We start from the raw sequence: 16,994 nt of genomic DNA on the forward strand, positions 1-16,994 counted from the left end.
AACTGAAAGGGAATATGATAGGGGTCTATAAAATCATGAATGAGGAGGAGAAGGTGAATAAGGAACTGTTATTTACCCCTTCATATACCACACAAACCAAGGATCACCCAATGAAATTAATAGGCAGCAGTTTTAAAACAAAAATAATGGGGTAATTTTTCACACAGTGCACAATCAACTTGTGGAACTCATTGCCAGGGGATGAAATAAGTCCATGGAGGATAGGTCCATCAATGTCTATTAGCCAAGATGGTCAGGGATGCAACCCTCTGCTTTGTGTGTCCCTAAATCTCTAACTGCTAGAATCTGGGACGGGACGACAGGGGATGGATCACTCGATAACTGCCTTGTTCTGTTCACTCCCTTTGAAACATTTGGCACTGGCCATTGTCAGAAAACAGGATACTGGGCTAGATGGACCATTGGTCTGACCCAGTATGTCAATTCTTATGTTCTTACAGTGATCTCTTATGATACTTAAACTGAAATCAATAAGTTTTGTCCAGGATATTGCAAGAAACTGCCAATCTGTTACTCAAACTGAAAAATGGTGGTTTCTCCATTTCTTGATGTTTTCAAATGAAGCCTGCATGGCTTTCTGGAAGATATGCTGTAGTCAGCCAAAGACAAGTTACTGGGTACAATACATTTGTAACTGGGTGAAATATAATGGGCTGTGATATGCACAAGGTCAGACTAGATGATCTACTGATCCCGTAAACTGTATGAACATATGAGTTTAGAAAACAGAAACTTGAAAGATCTATATACACTTGCTTAAACATACCACATCATAAAATCAAACACATTTCATAACACCAAAGACAGATCTTTCCAGTTTTATTGATAAAATATTTTTCTTCTCCATCAACACATCACACTGAGAACTTATGTAACTCAACTTAACGTACTCTGAAATGGTATTTCTTTTAAAATCTTTGCTGCGCATTTAATAAACCACATGTCAAATCAACAGTATCCATCCAAATGCAATAGTTCCAATACAGACACAACAAAGAGGGCAAAGTAAGGCTTGAATGGCAGGTATATATCAGGTAAAAATGTGTTCTGAATAGCAGTGGGGAACTGGATTGATTCCAAATTGATTAGTTTGGGACTCTGTGTGTGTGTGTGTGTTTATTAATTTTAAATACGTATTTTTGGTAAAGATTCCATTGTAGCCAGGGGTGAAAGTAATATTAAATTCTTACTGGTATGGGGCCTCGGGCAGAAGGGGCGGGGCCTCAGGCAGAAGGGGCAGGGCCCAGGCAGAAGGGGCAGGGCTGGGGGGGGTCAACCTCCCCCACTGACCCCTCCACGCTGCCTGACCCCCGTCACCTGGGGCTCAGGCAGCGATTTAAAAGGGTCCGGGTCTCCAGCCACTGCTGCAGTAGTGGCGGCGGTGGCTGGGACCCCCAGGCCCTTTTAAATTGCCGACCCCGGAGAAGCTGCCCCTTTTGCCCCCCCTCCTGTCTGCCCAGGAGGGGAGGCAAATGACATTAAAGTTCTGCTGCGGCAGCTCTTTAACATGGGCTGCCTCCGGGGTGGTACTGGCTTCCTACCGGTACGCCATACCGGCCCGTACTGGTCTGCTTTCACCCCTGATTGTAGCATACTTTCCACCATCACTCATCTTAATCAACATTGTTTGCGACTTCTGCACATTTCTTATGGAAATTAAGATGGAGTACTTGCTTTTGATGAAATAGTTTAGAACAGTACGGATTCCTGAAGTAGTTCAAACTTTTCTGTCAAATTATTCTTCCTGTGGACTGTTTAATTTAACAGAAGGTCACTGTGTGCTTAATAAGACAGCAAAAGGACATCTTAACCTGTAATGAAATGGAAAAAAATGTTTCTAATTACGAATTAGTTGTGTCGTTCTGAATGCAGCAAGAATTGTTTTTAGGGCCTTTTAAGTTCTGGTTGGTGGGCACAGCATGGTATTATTCTGTTGTTAATTGTAACCACTAAGAAATTAAAACCTCATTTAAACTGGGAACATTTGCAGTTTTTGATCAGAATGACATGCAGTCCTTTGGCTGAGCTTGATTCTAATTGTGTTCCAAGAGATAAATGGCCAGTGGTTGATTAATCCAGTTACCCCACTGTTAAGCATTTTTTTTCTTCATAAAATATTTTTAATGATATTAGTATAAGAATTGTGTACTGCTGAGAATCGAATAACTAACCCATAATGAGATCTAGCATAAAACACTGCACAGATTAGTGTAGTAATTTCTCACCTATTTATTTAAAGCTATTTTTCTCTGAGGATATAATGCCTTACCAGCACTGTATATGTCCGTGTCTGCAGTAATCAGAGTAAAATGAATGTGAATTGTGTCACTGAGCACTATATCAGATTAATTTGTTTGTTTGTTTGTTTCAGCATAAAGAACGTCACTCCAAAAGTAGGTGATGCCGAAACCCGCAAAGCCATTCGCCGTGCCTTTGATGTGTGGCAGAATGTAACTCCTCTGACATTTGAAGAAGTTCCTTACATTGAATTAGAAAATGGCAAGAGGGACGTGGATATTACAATAATTTTTGCATCCGGTTTTCATGGAGACAGTTCTCCCTTTGACGGGGAGGGAGGATTTTTGGCCCATGCTTACTTCCCTGGGCCAGGAATTGGGGGAGACACTCATTTTGACTCAGACGAGCCATGGACTTTGGGAAATCCTAATCATGATGGTAAGAGCAGATTTTAGTTTAAAAATAGTGAATTCAAGTGTGGTGTGCATTTCTGCAATAAAAAAACAATTTCCATACTATCCTGGGGCACCGAAGTACCTGTCAGTGTTTCACTAATTCCACATTAGTGTAGAAATACGTCAATTAATATATGGTCTGTTAGGGATCTTCGACATGAAATGATTTTTTGTAAATGTAAGTTACATAATTATTGTTTCTCTTTGGAGATAGATGAAATTTCTTTTAGGAGCTACTGAGTTCATCCAACCATTGAATTATTTATGTAATGTGCCCTAAATGTGCATTTTGTTTACCATACTATCTTTAATTAGGTTGAGGAAAAAATGAACATTTAATAGCAGGGATATTATGACACAAAAATATCAGTTAACAACAGGGACCAATAGCTAATTAGAACCTACAACCTGGTCTGCTATTTTTTGCCATGATGATGCCATGCCTTGGTGCAAAATCAACCCTTGATTTGCCATTTCAGGAAAATAGTTCATTTATCCCCAGTGTCTACACATCCGTTCTTGAAATTCAAACTGGAAGTGCTTGAATACCTCATAAGCAGCTGAGAACCATTTAATGCTTCCTTAGTTGGGATGACTCATCAAATTAAGCTTTGTTAGTTTATTATAAGATTTAGTTAATTGGATGAGTATACCAGCTTCTTGTAAGAGGCCTGCGTTAAAGTTGGCCACAGGTTATTAAGATAATGAATTTGGTTGTCTTCAGTAGGACCTCTATCACTCACAAGGGAGGGGTTGGACAAACTATCTTTAGAAATCTTTATTTTGTCTGCAGAAAAAATTAAATATCTGCTCAACTGAAGTGATAGATCCATTAACCCACAAGAAAAAATTAAAAGACGCAATTAAGAACACACACATACAATGCTGCTCAGTTTGAGGGGAATTTCTGGCTTTAATTTTTTTTCCTTAGGGATTTTCCAAGTCAGAGCCTCAGTTTATTGTTAAACACCATTTTCACATAGGTGCTAGCAACAAGGCTTTAAGTTAATATTTCATTACTATGGATATAAGGTATGGTAACACTTCTAATGGCACAGTTCTTTCAGTGTAGGAGGCTCAATGAGACAGCAATGCATTGATCTAGACTGTGAAGTCCTTAACTAACAGAATGTCTACCAGGAACTTCATTTATATGTTGAATGAAAGCATAAATTCTTGACAATGCAGAAAAATTTGTGGGATTGTATTGCTGTATTTTACCCCCTTTATAATTTAAAATCTCTGCTCAGTTCAGCACGAACAGACACAGTTCAGTTAGGTAGAGTTAATAGTAAAGCTGTTGCAGACCTCAATTAAAATATTTTGTATACCAGTGGTTCTCACCCAGGGGTCTGAGACCCCGTGGGGGGCCATGAGCAGATTTCAGGGGGTCCGCCAAGCATGGCTGGCATCAGACTTGCTAGGGCCCAGGAAAGCCAAAGCCCCACCACATGGGACTGCAGCCGGGGTCCCCGAGCTCCACCACCAGGAGCTGAAGCTGAAGCCTGAGAAACTTAGCTTTGTGGTGCCCTCTGTGGCATGGAGCCCCAGGCAGTTTCCCTGCTTGCTACCCCCTAATGGCGGCCCTGGCTTTTATATGTAGAAAAACAGTTGTTGTGGCACAAGTGGGCCATGGAGTTTTATAGCATGGGGGGGAGGGGGGGACTCAGAAAGAAAAAAGTTGAGAACCCCTGGTATATACAGACTTCACTGACGAAACTGCACAGAACCTCCTGTTGTGTGCTTCCTTTTTGTCATCAATTTGGGCCCTCAATAGAATCTGAGAATTGATATGCACTTGAAAGTTATTTTGAATTAAGGCAAAATGTGAATTTTAGGAGCAATAGCTGTGCCTGTAGTTTAATCCCATCAGGAAAAGGCGCTCTTATTCTTGAATAAGAGCGTCCACATGGGGTCTGTTGCTGAATGACTGTTGTGGGTTAGCAGTTGTGGTTAATATCCCTATGTAGACAAACTCTAAGACTTTAAGAGATACATTTCAGTAAGGAGAAAAAAGTGGGAGAGGACTGGAGAGCAAAGGATTAGCTGAGGTGTTTGAATACTATCCCTAAAAAGAAGTTTCTTATACAAATTAATACTTTGACCACTTGGAGGGGAAGAATGTGACATCTGTATCAAGGGTAAACTGTTATACCATGGTAGGTATCACTGAAAATTAGTATATTTTATTATATTATCCATTCACAGTTTGCATTTTGTGCAGTTAATAGCCCATGTGCTTTTGTGTATCCATTTATATTTAAGGAGGGGATATTCCTGTTACAATGGAACATACTGTCAGGAACAAAACTGGCTGGTGACGTTAACCAGGATTCCACAGTATTGTGAGAAATGAAAGAGACAATTCTCTTAGAAAAATAAGAGTGCTTCCAAATTTTGTGGACTGCTGGATTGGTTGTTGAGGTGATATATAATGAAGTCTGAATACATTGCCAGGACTCAGTGTCAGTGCGCTGAAAGGCAAAGGGGTGCAAAGCATATTCTGGTGTTGAACCACAATTTATTCTTCATAGACAGCCTTTATGTTTTTAAGGTTCATTGCTTATATAGTAGTTTCTGTATGATGCAGTACAGTCATTATCTAGTATAGTCTATATAATTTAAAAATCTAATAAAAGAGCAGAGAACTTCAGTGACAGATTTTTGTAAAAAATCTACCCCCAAAATGCTGCATGTATTACTTAGCTAAATGAGTTTTTCTCTCTTTCCTGTTCTACTGCTCTAGAGTGGTTTGGAAAAAAAACCAGAACAGCTTGGTTATTTAGCAAAAATGCAAATCAGGGACCCTCTTGATAAGTACCAAGCTCATTTTCCACAGTATATTGCACTGCTAATGAAGGCAATTTGAATTCTGTCTACCTCAAAAGAGATAAACAACTTCTTGGAGTGCTAGTAAAACCTTAATACATTGTTATCCTGTTTTCTATAAATATTGTTTGGGTTACCCCTACTTTTGAAGCCCTTGAGTTAATGCAAAAACAACGTGAAAAATCAAGTTTTGTTAGAAACCAGAATCTGACCCGAAGGAAACATGTACAAATTAATTCTTTGCACCAGCGCTCTGACTGTGGTTATATTCTAATGTTACTTTATCCTGATTGTCACAATCATGTTTTTTTTCCCTTTAATGTCCTGGTGTTCTGAGTTTTCTCATTATGCTCACTTTGTATGGGTTTATTAATGTCACAGTCTGAAATGACACATCCAAAGGAATATGACTTCCCTGTATTTTAGTGCTGCTTATCTCCATTCTCACCCCAGTGGTATATCGCTATGGACCACAAAGCTAACAAGTCGCACATGTTGTGTGGAGCACTGCACTCTCAACCCTCCCCACACCTGCATTCTGAAGGAAGAATAGGAGAGACTCGTGGAGCAAATGGGCTTTCCACTTAGACAAAGTCCTCCTCTCTCACAACTCAAGAGTATCTGTGTCTCTAAGACCATTTGTTTCTTTGGGGCAATGCATTTGTGGAACAGATGGTTAAGGGAGAGGAATGGGAACAAGAGCAGTTTGTGTGTGTGGAGAGCCAAGGGGACCGGGGGGGGGGGGGGAAGCCAAGGGTAGAGATATGATTGTCTGTGTATTTTATATATTGGACCGTATCCTTCTCCACCCATCCTTCATGTGTCACTTGTTATTTTAGGCCTCCATTCTTCCAGTTGTTCCATGTGAGTGGGCCCTTTCATATAGGTGCCCCATTTACTTCTGGTGTCTCTCTGTACAGTACCAGATCAGGGCCTTAGATTTCTTTAAGTTCTCTGGGCTGAGGACAGTGACTCCATGTATGTTTATTCCACACCCAGTGTAACGGGGTCCTAACCCTAATTAAACCTCTGCATACGGTTCTAAAACAAACATGAGTAATGGTGTAGAAGAAGATGATGGGCAAGACAGTGACAGAGAGAAGAAACACTGAAAGTAAAAAATAGAGTGGAGGTCAAATCAGAAAGTGTGGGGGGGAACTATGAGGCAAGATTTTTAAAGGGAAAAAAGATGAAACATGATTTAAAAATTAAACAAAAGGAAAATACCAAATACTGAAAAAGAATGGGATAAAGAAGTTGCAAAGGAAGAGAGAAGCAAAAGAGAGAATAACCCCTCCCCCCCCCCTCCATTCCATATGGATTTCGATGCTTTTAAAAAAAGAAATATGACTTTTTTGAGCCTTCTGCTGGAGAGAGATGGATCATTCTCATGACTCCATGCCATTTAGATGCTATATATCACCTCATTTTCCTAATAGAAAGTTTAGATACTGGACAATGGGTCCAAAACCAGAAAAAAATACCTTTTCCAGAGTGTAGCACTGTTAGGGAAATATGGCATCAACATAGTGAGCATAATATAATAACATTTAACATTCCTGTGGTGGGAAGAACACCTCAACAGCCCAACACTCTGGCATTTAATTTCAGAAAGGGGAACTATGGAAAAATGAGGAGATTAGTTAAGCAGAAATTAAAAGGTACAGTGACTAGAGCAAGCTCCATGGACACTTTTCAAAGACACCCTAATAGAGGCTCAACTTAAATGTATACCCCAAATTAAAAAACACAGTAAAAGAACTAAAAAAAAATAGTTGGCTTAACCACCATGTAGAAGAAGCAGTGAGAGATAAAAAGGCATCTTTTAAAAAGTGGAAGTCAAATCCTAGTGAGGTAAATAGAAAGGAGCATAAACACTGCCAAATTAAATGTAAAAATGTAATAAGAAAAGCCAAAAAGGAGTTTGAACCACAGCTAGCCAAAAACTCAAAAGGTAATAACAAAATGTTTTTAAGTACATCAGAAGCAGGAAGCCTGCTAAACAACCAGTGGGGCCCCGGATGATCGAGATACAAAAGGAGCACTTAAAGACGATAAAGTAATCGCAGAGAAACTAAATTAATTCTTTGCTTCAGTCTTCGCGGCTGAGGACATTAAGGACATTCCCAAACCTGAGCCGTCTTTTGTAGGTGACAAATCTGAGGAATTGTCACAGATTGAAGTGTCACTAGAGGTGGTTTTGGAATTAATTGAGAAACTTGACAGTAACAAGTCACTGGAACCAGTTGGCATTCACCCAAGAGTTCTGAAAGAACTCAAATGTGAAATTGCGGAACGATTAACTATGTCCTTGTAACTTGTCCTTTAAATCAGCTACTGTACCCAATGACTGGAAGATAGCTAATGTAATGCCAATATTTAAAAAGGGCTCTAGAGGTGATCCTGGCAACTACAGACCAGTAAGTCTAACGTCAGTACCGGGCAAATTAGTTGAAACAATAGTAAAGAATAAAATCGTCAGAAACATAGAAGAACATAAATTGTTGAGCAAAAGTCAACATGGTTTCTGTAAAGGGAGATCATGCGTTACTAATCTATTAGAGTTCTTTAAGAGGGTCAACAAACATGTGGACAAGGGGGATCCAGTGGACATAGTGTACTTAGATTTCCAGAAAGCCTTTGACAAGGTCCGACACCAAAGGCTCTGACGTAAATTAAGTTGTCATGGGATAAGAGGAAAGATCCTTTCATGGATTGAGAACTGGTTAAAAGACAGGGAACAAAGGGTAGGAATAAATGGTAAATTTTCAGAATGGAGAGGGTAGCTAGTGGTATTCCCCAAGGGTCAGTCCTAGGATCAAGCCTATTCAACTTATTCATACATGATCTGGAGAAAGGGGTAAACAGTGAAGTGGCAAAGTTTGCAGATGATACTAAACTGCTCAAGATAGTTAAGACCAAAGCAGACTGTGAAGAACTTCAAAAAGATCTCACAAAACTAAGTGATTGGGCAACAAAACGGCAAATGAAATTTAATGTGGATAAATGTAAAGTAATGCACATTGGAAAAAATAACCCCAACTATACATACAGTATGATGGTGGCTAATTTAGCTATAAGTAATCAGCAGAAAGATCTTGTTGTTATCTTGGATAGTTCTTTGAAGACTCCATGCAGTGTGCAGTGGCAGTCAAAAAAGCAAATGGGATGTTAGGAATCATTAAAAAAGAGATAGAGAATAAGAAGGAGAGTATCTTATTACCCTCATATAAATCCATGGTATGCCCACATCTTGAATACTGCGTACAGATATGGTCCCCTCATCTCAAAAAAGATATCCTGGCATTAGAAAAGGTTCAGAGATGGGCAACTAAAATGATTAGGGGGTTTGAACGGGTCCCATATGAGGAGAAATTAAAGAGGCTAGGACTTTTTAGCTTGGAAAAGAGGAGACTAAGGGGGGATATGATAGAGTATATAAAATCATGAGTGGTGTGGAGAAAGTGAATAAGGAAAAGTTATTTACTTGTTCCCATAATATAAGAACTAGGGGCCACCAAATGAAATTAATGGGTAGCAGGTTTAAAACAAATAAAAGGAAGTTCTTCTTCATTCAGCATACAGTCAACCTGTGGAACTCCTTGCCTGAGGAAGTTGTGAAGGCTAGGGTTTAAAAGAGAACTGGATAAATTCATGGAGGCTAAGTCCATTAGTGGCTACTAGCCAGGATGGGTAAGGAATGGTGTCCCTAGCCTCTGTCTGTCAGAGGGTGGAGATGGATGGCAGGAGAGAGATCACTTGCTTATTACCTGTTAGGTTCACTCCCTCTGGAGCACCTGGCATTGGCAACTGTCAGTAGACAGGATACTGGGCTGGATAGACCTTTGGTCTGACCCAGTATGGCCATTCTTATGTTCTTATTGTCAAAATCCCCAACAAGAGCCCATCTCAAAGAATTCATCTAATTATACAAATATCAAACTGCAGTCATGAAATTTAAAGTCACAAGACAAGAAAAAGAGGTGCCTTAAGAACTAAATTTTCCTGCTGCTGTCAGAAAAATCCTCTACTGTACACTGCTCCCTGTATTTATAGATTCATAGAAATGTAGGGCTGGAAGGGACCCCCAGAGGTCATCTAGTGGGTCTTCCTCCACCCTAATGTGAGGCAGAAACAAGTAAACCTAGACCACCACTGATAGATGGTTTGTCCAACCTGTTCTTAAAAACCTCCAATGATGGGGATTCCACAACCTTCCTGGGAGGCCTACTCCAGAGCTTAACTATCCTTACAATTAGAAAGTCTTTTTTCCTAATGTCTAACCTAAATCTCCCTTGTTGCCAATTAAGCCAGTTACTTCTTGTCTTGTCTTCAGTGGACATGGAGAACAATGAAGAATTGATCACCATCCTCTTTAACAGCCCTTAATACATTTGAAGATTTTTATCAGTCTTCACATTGAAACGGAAGATCACTTATTTCTTGTTGGATGTCTTGTTTCTTGTTAGAAGGCTTTCCAGCAACACATCTTCCTCTGGCCACTGTTAAATCCATAGACTGGATGTTTCTGACGCACTCTGAGCCACGATAAATCAACACTGTTGAGGTCGCAGGAGATTACTTAGTAGAGCCACTAGAGAGCCAGTTCTGTAGTAGCTCTGCTGTGCTCGAGAATCACAAAGCCCCCTGTTCCTGACGCACCTCTGTGAGCACTATTCCATGATGTTCCAATGCATGGGTATGGTCATACAAGCCAAGTGCTATGCCTGCAACACAGAAGATTTCATGTCCTTAAGATATGGAAGGATTAAGTTCTGTTCACCTACATAGTGCTGTCCGTGTAAACGAGGGGCAGACAGTCTTTACAAATCTGTGCCAAACATTTACTTAAAATTGTGAATTTGTCCCTCCTGTAAGTTTACAAATAGCAAAATAAATTTTAAAAAGAAGAAGAGCGCATTCATGCAGTGGCACAACTTAGGACAGAGACCCATCTCTCAACTTTACCCGGTTAAGAGAATATAATATGTTGGCAAAGATAGTACTGAGAGTAGCTACGTCTTCCTCTAGACACACACATACACACTTGGAATAATGCAAATATTTTAAAATATTTCCATTAATCATCTCCAGATATTATTTTCAATGGTCACTAGGCTTGATTTCACTATCTAGAGCCCACAGTGACAAAAAGTCATTTGAAGGGAGAGGGATGTAGTGGTCCAAGAACCATTAAGTGCAGCCCAGAATGTGGGAGATGCTGGAATGGTGATTGGGTCAGGAGCATAACCAGGACATACAAGAAATATGTTGGTTCAGCACATATTATAGGTAGCCTCTTCTGGTGGGGCTGTCATGATGACTAAGATGCAGAAATAGCAGTTATAGGTAACAGATTCTGTGTATTTAAAATCATAGCCAAAAATGAATTTAAAGTATTCTTGACAGTATTCTTGTCAGTTTCTCTTCCTTACTGTTGTGACAAAGCTCTGTCCTTGCCTCCGTGGGTCCAACGTTTCCTGGTGGATTTCACTAGCCTCAGAGGGTCACTGTGACCCTCCACATAACCCTTCCCTCTCTAGAGACAAGGGTCACAGTCTACTGAGCCATTTTCATCATAAGCCAGCGAGGGAGGTGAGGAGAAGTTATCCTTCCTTGCACAGTCTCTGTTGTCGCCCAGTCTCAGTGACTAATCAGGGGACAAAAGGGGGGGGAGCCCAGGCCCATCCTCTACTCCAGGCTCCAGCCCAGGGACCCTAATAGTATCAGCTATGGTAGCTGACCTTTTAGAAACATGACATGTACAATTCCCTGGGCTACTTCCCCCACAGCAGCCCTCACTTCCTCAAGCTCCACTTCACCCTTACCTCAGGGCCTCCTTCCTTGTGCCTGATATGGTGTGTACTACTCAGCCTCTCCAACAGCACAACTTCCTCCCACAGCTCCTGACATGCACACCCACCTGACAAACTGGGAGGCTTTTAACTAGTTTCAGCTAGCCCCTGATTGGCTTCAGGTGTTCCAATCAACCTAGCATTCTCCCTGCCTTCTGGAAAGTTCTTAATTGGCCCCAGGTGTCTTAATTGACCTGGAGCAGCTGCCATTTCACTTATCCTGGTACCAGGGATTTGTTTAGCCTGGAGCTAATATATCTATCTCCCACTACTTTTCTATAGCCATCTGGCCTTGCCCCATCACACTATTCTCTTGCATCTTTTTTGCATCTTTTTTTCCATCTATCTCTTTTCTACCTTGATTGCATATTTTCTTGTAAACATAATTCCTAATAAATAGGACAAGTTCTTAGGTAAAATCCTAAAGATAAATGTAAGCAAAAGAGAGATGAAGATGTTTATAGATCAGGACATCATGGATAAAGACTTACACACCATGAAACTTTTAATAAAGAAACTTACGTTAGAAATGCCTTTCTGGATACAATCCCATCACTAATTCACATTATCTTACATTTTTTGCCTTTTTAATTTATAGCTTTCCTCTCTTCAGCAATGTGAATTTGAATATTTTTTGTTCTCTGCCAGAAAAGAAAAGCCTCTAACTTTCAAACATAGGCTTTGTCTCTACTAGAAAAGTTGCACTGGTTTAATTAAGTTGATTTAAAATTGACCTAATTACACTGGTTCATGTCCCTAATGTAGATGCACTTAAACTATTTTAAACCTTTGTTGAAATCAGTTTAATTTGCTTTGGTAAATTACCTAATTTATGTAAACCACTTTAAGTGCATACACCTTGCAGATGTGCACCAGTTTAACTAGGTCAATTTTAAATTGGTCTAGTCGCCCAAGGGTAGCTTTTTAATATAAACAAGGCCTTAGAAACCTTGCTCAGGGAAAACAGGGAAACCTTCCCTTCCTGTATTTTGTTAGCTGAACAGTGTTAGACAACAAGGTATAGTGCTTAAAATGTCAGTTGCTGCCTGGAGACTTCTCTACATTAGCATTCCTACTGTTGGTAGCAATGATGGTAAACTGTAGGCAAAAGCTGAGCGCAGACGCCCTCAAATCTCTGCTTAGATCTATATGGTGGGTCTCAGCTCTCTTAATCTAGTCTCGCTGTGTGCAGTTCTTACCTGTGAAGAACCAGAATCTTGGAGTCAAAGTTGAATATGTGGATCTGAGGAAAAAATTTTTGTCCTATTGCAGATTCACCAATACCATGACTGCAGTATAATGAAGCCCTGCAGAAGTCAGTTCATCCTTCAAGATACAGCTAGGATACTGAGAAGTAGCAACAGTGAAGACTTTTTAAACAGTAACAGTAGATAAGCAATAGATGTTTTGCTAACTGTTTGCATTGAAATCGAAGGAAAATATGTTTGCAACGGGCTTGCATTAGGAGAGAACATTTGCAATCTATATGTACATAAAGTTTGTTTTATGGGAAAACCTTTGCAGGGATTAGGTTATTCCTTGTTAACTCTTCAGTTCTCTGAAAAATTATTGATCTTTTGCAAACTATTAGCCACAAAAATGAGTTGCCTATGACCATGGTTTGTAGATTCGCAAGCGAAGGCTTTTCAGACATGATGTAAATACAATGTCAAGTGAAACATACTTGGAATCTATTTAGTACATAGATTGCACACAGTCAGTTTGCCCTGGGTAGTTTGCTAGCAACCAAGTGAAATTGATGAAAATCCTGATCTCTGAACTGCAGAGATCAGCTTCTAGTAAATTTCACTTTGCTGCCAGCATGGTTGACACAGTGAAGCAGATATGTGCTGCTGGAAACACAAACTAGTGGAGTTGAAAAAGAAGTCTCTTGAGGGGGCTTTCAGTCTCAGTAATGGTCATGTCATGTGCAGTGTTCAGTTATAATAAGAGCCAGGACCTCAGATTAATGGATGCTCTAAATTACAGTATCTGCACTCCTGATATTTCATATAGCATGTTGCTCTTACTTAATTGGTCCTTTTCTATATAGGTATTTATACCATACTTTGCAGCATAGTATCTGAGCAGCTTCCAGTAATGGGTTAAGCTGTGTGTCTAACATCAGTCAAGAGTTTGTTCTCCCATCCTCTCCCCAAAGGGAGAGGTGTGTGCAGTGGAGTGCTTTGCTTTGGGTTTTTGTTTGTATTATATACATACATGCACCTTGCTATATGTTTATTAGAAAAGGCATGGTCAAAAAAATGTACCGTACACTTAGAACAGAAGGTGTATACGGTGTAATGCTAAACTATTGATACTGTACAAATGTAAAAAACAAAACTGGCTATTACAGTAATGACATTTGATGATGATGATGCCAAGCTAATATTTCAATGAGCTGCTTACCAACAGAAAAATGACTTTGGAAGTTGCAGATGAAATGAGGGAGTTCTTTTCTCTTCATACCTTTCCCCAAAAATTCACCTCTTCTTATCCTGCTGATAGTCACTATCCAATTTCGTCAAAGTTTGAACCCCTTCATGCCATGAGACAATATTTTCTGTCACTAAAATTCAATTTTGGCAATAAATGCACCCATGAGACCTGCATGATGGAAATGAAAATGCAAATCAGTCTCTCACAGCAACTATAAGTTCTGCTGATGCACCCTCATAGAGTACAGGTTTCAGAGTAGCAGCCGTGTTAGTCTTTATCCGCAAAAAGAAAAGGAGTACTTGTGGCAGGGGCCACAAGTACTCCTTTCCTCATAGAGTAATCTAATCAACAAGGTTCCTGAGTCTCCCCTTGGCTGGATTTTCCTACACATTGTGAACACAGCCTCCATTTATTCAGTGTCCAAATACTTTAAGATCTAACTTGAAATGGTGACTCTTTAGTGTTCAGTGTCTGCTGCATAAAATTCCTCCTTGAGAATATTACCACTGGGATATAAAGCTATGCTTGCGAACAGAAACACCACTTCAGCCATTCAAGCAATGGAAAACTTGTTAAAAAAATTATGCTGGTTGGTTTGTGAGGACTCAGTCATTAGGCATAGGTCTGTACAGTCAGAAGAGGATCTGTCTGCTAGACTCTATTTACTGTCAGGAAGCCAGACGATGGAAAATATTAAGAGTTGGCAAGGTATGAGCTCATTTTTATTGATTTTTTTTCCCTTTCATGGAACACTCTTCCAGCTTTGAGAAAAGTGCTTTTGTTTACATGTCATTAAAAAAACATCTGCTGAACACCAAGGCGGAGTCTTGTGGATGAATCTAGTACAGTATTCTAGATGTTTAGTTAGTTGGCTGCTTTTAACGTATCCCAGGGTCTGTCAATGTGCAACATCATACTCCTTGCTCCCTTCCTGGTCTAAAATGGAACATGTCAGGAATTAGATGGAACTTGTAATAATATAATTAAAGCAACAAAAAGGTAAACTGCTGTGGTCATCCCACACTAAGCATTTAGCCTTTTTAGCAGCCAGGTGGTATTTACGCGGATGCTTAATTGCCAAACAGAGATTGTCACTATCAGGGCAATGCACCGGAAAGGTAGAGAGACCAGACCCAACACTCTGAATGTTCTTTCTAGTCTCTGTGAGCAGATAACATATTTTTTCCAAATACTTCTTTGTCCCATAATTGGATGTACTATAGGGAAGAGGAGACTTCACCACCCTGCCTTGTAAAACTCTGTATTTTATTTAATCATATGCTAATATCTAGAAAAGTGGAAAGATTTATTTGGAACGTTTGGTAAATCAAAATTTTGGTTGAATCCAACCACGTTTCTATCTTTTTGTCTGCTTTTCTCCAAAAATGTGTGTGACTGATTTTTGCTTGAAAAACCATTGGGGAAGGGGGTTTTATTCACGCAAAGAATGAATAAGCATATGTGACGTAAACAGGTGTTTTCATTAATATATTCATGATCTTACGTGGCCCTATACATACCCACAATTACGGTGTGAGAATGTAACAAGAGAAAAATGAATGGAAAATCTACTATATGCTGTTGTCATGAGCATGGCCTCTGAGCAGACTGAGCAGCCCCCCGTATTGATCTCTGGCTAGGTCTTTAAGGTGATCTGGATGGCGAGGCCAATCTACTATACTGCCTATAAATAAAGGTAGCTTGTATCATACCTTTCCCTCAGTCCTAAAGGACCTAGCTAATTTGAAATCTGGGTTCATGTACAGGACAGAGGCAAATATAGTGCCCTGGCTAAGATGAAAAAGGAAAGGAAATTATTTTAAATGTTGTAACATTTTCTATCTTTCCTCATCTGAACGCATTCCTGGAGGTTTCCTCACATGACATAAATCTTTAATTCCTGGAGACTCCAGGCCATCCTGTAAGGTTGGCAACCCTAATTATTAGCTAAGGAAAGCTTGTGAAAGACCCAGATAAGTTGCTAAAAAAGTTCCTCTATAATTAGAACACACTCATAACAATCATGATCAGTTCACAACTAAAAGACATGATACATAAATTGTTTAAAATGAATGGTTCAGGCAGCTTTACTAGTAACTAAAAGATGGTTCAATCTAATGGGAGGGCACAAAAAAGAGAGAAACTATCTCTAGGAATCCCCAGATTGTTTCATTAAGGGGGGGAAGTGGCATTTGTTTCTGTTTGGAATGAGCATTAGGTTTAGCACCACAAATCCATAAATTCTCTGAGATCCCTGCAGGGCTCGAGCTTCCTGATTGATACCAGGTCTTGACTTTCAAGGGGCTCACCTTTCAAAAGTTCTGAGCACCTGGCATCACTGCCTGACTATATCTAGTACTAAACCAGCAGTTTAGAAAGATCAGAGCAGGGAGATCAGAACAAGGTAATTGAAAATCAACATTTTTCCCGCATTATTGCTGTTCCTTTCACGGTTTGCTAGTGTGTATGTTCTGAACTCCAGTTCAGATAATTGATGCTTGCACAGTACTTTTGAATATCAGGTTGTTTAGGCCCTGATCCTGCATTTTTAAAGTGAATAGGAGCTTTGCCACTGATTTAAATGAGTGTAGGATCAAGCCCTAAGTTTGAAACCTAAATATAGACGTAGAAGCCAACATTTAGGCCTGACCCACACACAGATTTTGTACTAATAAAACTATTTAAGTTAGAGGCATGATTTTTACTTAAATAGTTTTATCAGTTCAACTGCAACCTATGCCTGCTTGTGTGGTGCTCTGCCACCCTCTAGTGACACCTAGACCATCTAGAGATGGATGAGTCTGCTATAGCAGTGGTTCTCAACCTTTCGAGACTACCGTACTCCTTTCAGGAGTCTGATTTGTCCTGCATACCCCAAGTTTCAACTGCTTGCTTACAAAATCAGACAAAAAAAGATAAAAATGTCTCATAACACTATTACTGAAAAATTGCTTACTTTCTCATTTTTACCATATAATTATAAAATAAATTAATTGGAATATAAATATCGTACTTACATTTCAGTGTAAAGAATATAGAACAGTAAAAGCAAGTCATTGTCTGTATGCAATTTTAGTTTGTACTGACTTAGCCAGTGCTTTTTATGTAGCCTGTTATAAAACTAGGCAAATATATAGATGAGTCAATGTACCCTCTG

The 16,994-nt window shown here is 39.7% G+C and overlaps 1 protein-coding gene across 3 annotated transcripts in view; it reads left to right on the forward strand.

Annotated features, from left to right (window-relative positions):
- The window catches only part of MMP16 (matrix metallopeptidase 16), a 244,300-nt gene that overhangs the window by 145,231 nt on the left and 82,075 nt on the right, over positions 1–16,994 (forward strand). For all 3 annotated transcript variants that reach the window (XM_037892333.2, XM_007052915.4, XM_043539387.1), the window contains one exon: positions 2,393–2,697. In XM_037892333.2, coding sequence (XP_037748261.1) covers positions 2,393–2,697 — 305 coding nt within the window. The remainder of the gene's footprint in view (positions 1–2,392; positions 2,698–16,994) is intronic.

The sequence above is a fragment of the Chelonia mydas genome, chromosome 2 (assembly GCF_015237465.2).
Source record: "Chelonia mydas isolate rCheMyd1 chromosome 2, rCheMyd1.pri.v2, whole genome shotgun sequence".
NCBI classification, from domain to species: Eukaryota; Metazoa; Chordata; order Testudines; family Cheloniidae; genus Chelonia; species Chelonia mydas.